General features: G+C 41.7%; 1 protein-coding gene across 1 annotated transcript in view; it reads left to right on the plus strand.

Annotated features, from left to right (window-relative positions):
* LOC138977840 (macrophage mannose receptor 1-like) overlaps positions 1 to 7,152 on the plus strand; it is a 12,246-nt gene extending 5,094 nt beyond the window's left edge. Inside the window, exons 4-9 of the mRNA XM_070350447.1 lie at positions 3,306 to 3,422; positions 3,772 to 3,849; positions 4,003 to 4,290; positions 4,537 to 4,629; positions 5,073 to 5,144; positions 6,891 to 7,152. Of these exons, the coding sequence (XP_070206548.1) occupies positions 3,306 to 3,422; positions 3,772 to 3,849; positions 4,003 to 4,290; positions 4,537 to 4,629; positions 5,073 to 5,144; positions 6,891 to 6,913 (671 nt within the window). The 3' untranslated portion in view covers positions 6,914 to 7,152. The remainder of the gene's footprint in view (positions 1 to 3,305; positions 3,423 to 3,771; positions 3,850 to 4,002; positions 4,291 to 4,536; positions 4,630 to 5,072; positions 5,145 to 6,890) is intronic.
* The last annotated feature ends 1,765 nt before the right edge of the window (positions 7,153 to 8,917 follow it).

An 8,917-nucleotide genomic window follows, 5' to 3' on the forward strand; every position in this document is an offset into this window, starting at 1 on the left:
GTGGCACTGCCAATCGCTCCAAAATGTAGCACAATGTCCGTAAAATGTGTATTTTGCTGTGTCATAGTAGTGGAAACACGTTACAGCTGTGCAGGCCTGGACTGACAACGAGTGGGGGATGCAGAGGTGCTTCCTGATGGTGTGAAGGTGCGTCTTTATCCAGAACATACAGCTTGACCCATGAACGAGAATACCTGAAACTAAGAGTTGATTATTAGAAAACCTCTCTAACAAGAGATTCCAGCCGCATACTGGTTTGTGTCTGCCTGTTTTAATCAGTTCTTTTAACCAATGAGGTTAATATTGATGACGGTCTTATTTGTCCCAACCGGGACCCATATACGTTTGTTTGGTTGTGTGTGGGCGCAAGCATTCTCTTAATTGCATTTTAGATGTTTATACTTGGTCTGATTTGCGATTTGTTGTTGTCATAATTATGTTGTCTGGTTGCTAAAGGGCAGATGAACTATACTTTTCCATCCATTGCTTGTTTGTGGACAATACATTGTCTTATGACTGACGAACGACCAAAGACAAACACCTCCCTTTTTTATGGTTGTATCGGGACTGCAACGCTGGCTGTCCTGTTCCTGGGTAGGTTGGATGAAAACTCCATCAAATGGACTGGTTGCCTTTTTGCGATACGGCCTGAAACTGATATCTGGTCAGACATGAGCCATCAACATGAATGACGAGTAAATTGTGAATGTTGCTGGGAGATAGACTTCTCCACACACACACACAGAAAATGTGCTGAGATTAATCTATTTTTGGGTCCCCTCATAAAGGGGGGGGGGGAGGGCACGGCCTGAAGTGCATCTGTGTCGAGGTGTCCTTGGACTTCCAACTGCTTGCATCTGTGGAGATATTAAACTGACATATACCGGGGGGGACATGGTCTGCAGTGCGTCTGTGTCGAGGTGTCCTTGGACTTCAAACTGCTTGTATCTGTGAAGATAATATTGAATGTTAAACTGACATATACCGCTGTTCTCCCGGCATCTTTGGCGGACATTGCAACGTTGCTAAATCTGGTGGGATGCCTGCCTTCGGGATGGAATAATACAAATTAAATACAAGCATAAACTCCTTCCCCCAACTGGAGTTGATATTAGAACCTTGTTTGTCGGGTAAATAATGAGTGCCACCCTGGCAGCCACGGGAATCAGGAACTGGCAACCAGCTTAGCCGCTTCTTGCGATGTTCCAAACATAATAACAAATATCGCGGATATTTTGCGAGGGCTGCAAAATAAAAAGCCATTTAATCGAACTGGGTCATTTAATAAACATATTGAGGCAGACTGGGCCTTTAAAGCTACCCGCAAACCGGTTTTCCTTCTGTCGCATGATTACCTCTGTTTGTGACGTCGAGTGCCTGTCGTGTACGTCACAGAACGTACTGTCAACGTTTTTATATCGAGGGCTAGATGTGGCGCGAAATGAAATGTCAAAATTGCGCCCTAAGTTGCATCCTAAATCACCTCTCACCGCCTGTTAATATATTCACTGAAAATACCTTCACTGTGCAAAGTTCCGGTGTTGCGGAAAAACGAGGTTTAATCACCTTATCCCTTTGTAACTAATGATCTGCCCCGAGTTACGAATCGCCTCGCGCTGCAGTATGTAGATCTACAATTTGGCCAACTTCTTCACCTCTTTTGATCATTTCATATAAGTTAAAAAAAAAACATACGCGGTGGCTAAGAATGCCGTAACGGACCTTTCTGATGATAGATTTACATTTAATCCTGGCTTCTTTTCATCTTTTGATCAGTTCAATCTAAGAATGTTAAATCGGGCCTTGTTAGCAGCAGCACCCACATGTCTATTGACTGTGAATTGTGCATGATGCCCGATTCTTCAAATTCATTCCAATGATAAAATATTAGCATCGGAATGCAAACAGAACCATCATAATATCACACGATACCACCAATGATACTTCTGATCACGGATTGCTCAGGATATATATACAGCGATATACATCGATACACTAATAAAACAGTGTTCTAGATGGTCGAACGGGTAGCAAAGACCAGCCCGCGACTTTTGTAATGTTCGAAAAAGTACGTTGCCCCGCAGATCCTGGCAAACGCGTGACGTAAAATTTTGATGACGTTCCCGTACATCTAGATCTGTTAAATTACTAACATAATGCTGATGAAAAACAACTTTCCGCACACACCAGTTATGAAGTTGATAACCTTGCAACACGCAAGGGACTTTCTTGGCAACGTACCATACCATAAAGAAAATAGCATTCGTGACAATTCTGTTTTTCAGTGAAGGTGGCGTACCAGTAGAAGTACGCTGACTGAGAAGCATGCTGTGTGTACTTTCAACTACATTTTTCATACACCTGAAACTATTGTTAAAATAATAGGCTGACAACACGCTATTAACATAAATACCACCGTACAATACCGTCAAGTGAGTCGATGTTGACCAAAAATATCACACGAAGGCGATATAATTTTCGTCCGCGAAAAACACGTCTTCTCGCGCTGCGTTCAAGACAGAAAAGGAAGTAGGGAGGTTTAACTCCCTTGAATTATCGTAGGTTTGACTTTCTACAGAAAAGCGACCAAATTATCTTTTCCGATTGTCTTACGGAGGTCTCAGCTGAACCAGGTCATAACCAAATTTATGTAAAGACTTAAATTGTTTTATAGGGCTAAGAAATAAGCTCTAAAATTCTCAATCCCGTTTGACAGGACTTCGCCTGCAAAGGTGATTGTGGTGAACCGCCACGCTGTCGGTCTCTGTCTCGCGATTGCCGGGTATTCCTCTAGTATATATATAGATGAGTAAAAACCATACTATTTAAACATCATATACATTCTAACAAAAATAACGTAACAATAAACTTACAGCAACACATTCTCCCCTTATGGAAAATACCATGCAATAGATGCACAACTCACAATTATAAATCATATACAGTGAAAAATATCAACTTATAGCAAACCTCTTCCCATATCCTGAAAACGACAGTCATTTACTGATGAGGCTAAATCGGTTATTGCGTTAAATATATAGGCACGACATATGAATTTATATATATTTAGATGAGAGATGGGTCAGGCTGTCTGAGGCATTCCCAACGAGTAAAACCAGAATCCAGGCTAATATCAAGAATGGTCTCGGTCACGTCAGCATTCCTATTTGACAGGCACAAGATCAGATTTTACACATGTGCGTCAGTGTGGTGTCTGATACATTTCATGTTTGCAGGCTACTGCATGTCGGGAAAAGCCGCGTTCATGAGTTGCTTTTGTTTGTTAGCCTTTCATAACATTTAAGTGACTGTTGGTAACATTTCCATTGACAGTTTTGATATTCCAGCACTAGGCCAGCCCAGTACGTTTGCACTAAGCCCTTCGACTGTGGTCACCTCAACGTCTCAAACACAGACTACAGGTGAGGCTTTTTTGTTGTCATGTTCGTTGTTGCTACTGGCATGTTAAATGGTTTGGCCCAAGTCGATGCGTCATTTATTTTGGATTTGTTGGTATTGAAAAGTGCAATCGTGTGAATGTTTGCTATGCCATAATTTGTTTTCCTGTTGTAGAATTATCTTTCCAATGTTGTGGACACACGCATGAATGCTTCACATGCATGGTGTGGTGTGGTGGTGGTGGTGGTGGTGTGTATGTGTGTGTGTGTGTGTGTGTGTGTGTGTGTGTGTGTGTGTGTGTGTGTGTGTGTGTGTGTGCGAAGGTTTTAATGGCTGATCTTGAAATTTACAACGACCGTTTTAATGTAGCAGCATCAGACCTGCCTACAACAACACTTGCACCAAGCTCTACGACTGAGATCACCACGACTATTCCCACACAGACCAAAGGTAAAACAATATACTGTTGTCAGATTGGCTAACTGTTTTAATTTTTTTCACTCTGCTGTTCATACAACGCCATGGGTATATAGAAATGTCTCATGCATATTAAATATTTGAGTGTGTTCCTCGCAACCACAATTCTTCCTATTTTCTTCTCAGTGTCTACAACCCATCAAACAAGTAACGAGTGCCCAAACAACATTTCACACAGCCAGCTTCTGCGTTACTTCGGCAACAGTTGCTACAGTTTCCACATCTCAAACAAACGAGAGTTTGTCGAGGCAGAACGAGAATGTGAAGCGAACGGCGGCCATCTTGTTAGCATCAGTGACATTGCCACTCAGAGCTTTGTGTACAACACTTTGAGGGATGAGCTCCGCTACAGTGGTGTTGTGTGGATTGGTCTGTCCGACAGGGCTGTCGAAGGTCATTTCCAATGGATAGATGGTAAGTTTTAGCCAAATCTCGGCCGTTGAAAATCATGTGAGCAAAGAAAATAAAAATGGCAGTCCTGAGTAATGTTACTGAAAATGAAATTGAGATTAAACGTCCTCATTGGCAGCAGTGGCCAATTACTATTAGGGGCACTTCTTAATCGTATCCTTCAAAATGTTTTTTTGTGTGTGTGCGCCTGGAATAAACGGTCAAATTTGACTTCTTCGGCGTCACCTACACAAACAACATTTGTTTCAGGCAGCCCAGTTCGCTATGTCCACTGGGCCTCCGGCCACCCTTCTCCCTTGGGAGGGGCAGAGGACTGCGTTGGCATGAACGCCAACCGACAAGGTCAGTTTTCTACCGTACAGTTTGTGTTAATGGTATCGTGCATTGCCTAAAAAAGAGCGTTTCTTTCGGCCAGTGAAATGCCTAAAATAGCTGGTTTTCTCACGTGTTGTATTGCAGAACACGCAACTATGCGTTTCCTTGTTACTGAGAATTATTTCCGTCGATATATTGATTGATATGCTCGAGTCATAATGGCAAGCTTGAGATGATGGCGTGAATACTTGAGACGGAGTCATAACTTTAAAGCAAAATTGCTTCAGATGGAGCCAAAACTGTTCGAGAATCAGACCAGCCCCTTTTGCTCAAATCTAAGGCATATTGGCTTTACTGTGCCTACCGTCCTGCAAGTCACAGGTTGTTTTCGTCCTTGTTGGTGTCCTTGTTCTTTTCGATCTTTCAGATCGTGTATTCTCAATAAATGTGTGTGTGTTTACCACTTGCAGGTCTGTGGGAGGACCGCCAGTGCCAAGCTTTTGGACAGACCCCCGCTAATAACGCGTTCGTGTGTGAATACCGTAAGTCAAGTTAAAGGAATAATACCTACGAAAAAAGGCCCTCAGATCGCTTCCAAATGTTGACCATAATAAGATTACGAATAATGCTACCGCGAAGGAGCTCTGCCTTCACTTTGCCAAAGGATGTGTTTTAAAAGCTTAATTAAATCTCGTAGAATGGGCAAAGAAAGAACACTCTTTGTGATGCTCAGTTTGGATTATATCCACTGATCGAGTTACTTCCCTTGTTTATGTACGTGATGAAAGTTACTAGGGGGCCGCGTCATAGACGGCTCTCCCGTCTTTCCGCCAGGCGACGCTATTAAACGGATTTTTTTGTTTTGAATACCCAATATTGGCAGCGCCCCCTGAAGCGCAGTCACTCACTTTGACGTAAATAATTACCCTACTTGTGGTGCATTTGTGAGGAAACCGTGACGTGTGCGTCTAGATTAAGGTACAGTGGTTTACCCAGATTGTTCAGAATCGTCAGTTTTGCCAGACACTCCACCCAAAACGGTCAAATCCATAGTATCCCGTTAAGTGTGTAGAGCTTATAAACACCACCACAACCGTGTACACCATCTTGGCAACGTATCTTTCCCTGCTTTTGAATTGAATAAAGCATCATTTTCCTTGGACGCTCACCAAAAATCAAACCGCAACACGGTGTCCTAGTGGTAAGGCGTCCGCCCAGTGAGCGGGAGGTCGTGGGTTCGAACCCCGGCCGGGGCATACCTGAGACTTTAAAATTGGCAATCTAGTGGCTGCTCCGCCTGGCGTCTGGCATTATGGGGTTAGTGCTAGGACTGGTTGGTCCGGTGTCAGAATAATGTGACTGGGTGAGACATGAAGCCTGTGCTGCGACTTCTGTCTTGTGTGTGGCGCACGTTAAATGTCAAAGCAGCACCGCCCTGATATGGCCCTTCGTGGTCGGCTGGGCGTTAAGCAAACAAACAAACAAACAAACAAACAAACCAAAACTCCACAGCCTGGCTGCCTTCTGTTGACTGTGGGATTTTACTGCTGAAATAATATTGTAGCAGGCACTTCTGTCAGTCTTATTCACCACAAAAAGTTTTGTGTGGGAAGCAGCGAAGCTGTTGATTTTTATTGTGTTTCTAAGTGGAAGGATGATCTCATCTCTGGACTGATATTTGATGGTTCATATTATCATATAATCGGTAACAAGGAAAGGACCTTTTTTTCTCATTTTTGCGGCCAAGCATACATCAGTGCAAGTTGAGACAACACAGTAAAGTCACGGTAAATGCAATGTCCTCAAAATCTCGAAAACATAAAAGAAAGTCAGAAATAGAGGTTAATATTCAACCAACGAGACGAAAAGAAAAGAACAATTCAGGTCCGAAAGATGATTGTCGTCAATGAATGGGATATGTGCTGGGTTTTATCCCAGGCTTGTGTGTGTGTGTGTGTGTGTGTGTGTGTGTGTGTGTGTGTGTGTGTGTGTGTGTGTGTGTGTGTGTGTGTGTGTGTGTGTGTGTGTGTGTGTGTGTATGTTTGTGTGCGCGCGCGCGTTTGTGTGTGTGTGTGTGTTTGTGCGTGTGTGTGTGTGTGTGTGTGTGTGTGTGTGTGTGTGTGTGTGTGTGTGTGTGTGTGTGTGTGTGTGTGTGTGTGTGTGTGTGTGTCGCACGAGTTGGCGGGTTACTTGCGTGTTTGGACCGTGTCCTTTTCAGCGCATCTACGTGTAGCAGCTAACGGCCTGATCCATCTGTAAGTCAGTGTGCCTCTTTTCTCCCTTTTCAGCTGCAGTCCAGCCTGCGCATTGAACAGTAACAGCACCGATGGAGACGACTGTATGGCCCGCGAGTGAAATTCTTTTCACTATCCTCCTCATCATCTGACATCTTTGGAAATAAGGGGTTAACACCTCAACGCCCAGTGGCAGTGAAGATGCACTTACAGCCACACTTTAACTTATACAAATGCAGTACATTTATTTCTCAGCAGTCTTGTTCACGACAGAGTCATTCATTATAAAAAGATACACAAATTTAAACAAATGTATATGTATCGATTGGACATTGGATTTCCCTTCTTTGAGTCGTGTGACGTCAGAGGCCGACAAAACTTTATAATTTGGCTTTTTAGGTTGACCGAAACTTCAAAGGAACTAAAAAAAACAAAACGTCATGTGTTTGATTGCATGTGTGTGTGCTGTTTAATGTCAAAACAACAACAAAGTCAGTACATGACGTGTGTTTTGTAGTTCCTTTGAAGTTTCGGTCAACCTGAAACGCCCAAATATGAAGCTTATGTGTTTGATTGCATGTGGATTGCATGCATGTGTTTGTGTGCTCGTTCAATCGTCAAAACAACAACAAAGTCATAGTACCTGAAAAGAATTCGATCGATACATAAATGTTATTTGCGTGTTTGACCAAAATATGACATTTTACACAGATCTCGACAGTCATTGTTCACCTCGACCGCTAGCGCGGTCTCGGAGAACAATGACTGTCTCGATCTGTGTAAAATGTCATATTTTGGTCAAACACGCAAATAACGTATAATGTTTTAAAACGTAAGGTCGCTGTTAATTGCCTGGTTTATTAAGTGTTGGAAAAGATTTGAACTCTAACTTTATCTTCTGTCTTTCTTAAACACTCTCTTTAGTTGTAAGCTTATTATTAGTCACTTATTATTAGTCACTTATTATTAGTCACTTATTATTAGTCACTTATTATTAGTCACTTATTCGATTGCTTATTATAGAAATGCACATTTTGCGGACATGTAAGCGTATTTTGTATGAATATAGGTTTAAATCACACTTTTTATAAACTGCTTGTACAATTCATTCTCTCTCTCTCTCTCTCTCTCTCTCTCTCTCTCTCTCTCTCTCTCTCTCTCTCTCTCTCTCTCTCTCTCTCTCTCTCATGTTCGGTCGGTATGTAAAACAATGTCCAGAAAAATATATCAGTTAAATAGAATTAAACACTTTCTAGATCAGCACTCAAGGTTATTATACTTTAACGCATATATACAAACCATCACAGATTATTGTTCAACCATCTGGGACTCTGCCAGTGCTAATATTTTAAAACCATTGTATAGTTTACATAGGCGAGCGCTGAAACTAATTTTACTGAAACAATCCAGTCTTGTATTTGATGATTATAAGAAACTTAAGATTCTCCCACTAAAACAAAGATTTAAATTAAATGAAGGCGTGCTCCTTCACAAAATACTTTCCGGCCGTGCACCACGAACTTTCGTTGCAAACTTTAAAGTGAAACCAAACCGAAAGTTTAACGTCCCAATTCCAAGGATAGATCTCTTCAAATCAAGCTTAGCCTATTCTGGTAGCGTCCTGTGGAATTCTCTCCCGGAATTTGTGAGAGTCCCAATGAGTCTCAATACTTTCAAAAAACACCTTTCACTGTATTTAATGTTAAATTACGAAAAATCACAGTGATGGAAGACTTCGTTTGATTATATTTTTATTTGTCCAAAGCATCAGTGTTCATTATATCCACACAAAAACACTCAAATTAATAACACATTTACTCATGCATGTGTATTCAGCATTGTTTTCACTACGTTACATATACGATGCTTTATATTTGTGTATAATATGTAATGTGTAAATATTCATATGTTGTTGTTTTTCTCTACCTTTTTTTCTACGTTAATATCCGTGTAAATATGTGATTAGATTAGTCCCCTCTCTGGGCGAGGGCTGGTTGAAAAAAAGCTCGTTGTATTGCTTACGCCACAACCCTCGAAAAATAAAATTTGATTTGATTTGATTTGATTTGATCTCTCTCTCT

This window comes from Littorina saxatilis, linkage group LG10 (genome assembly GCF_037325665.1).
Source record: "Littorina saxatilis isolate snail1 linkage group LG10, US_GU_Lsax_2.0, whole genome shotgun sequence".
Classification (NCBI taxonomy): Eukaryota; Metazoa; Mollusca; class Gastropoda; order Littorinimorpha; family Littorinidae; genus Littorina; species Littorina saxatilis.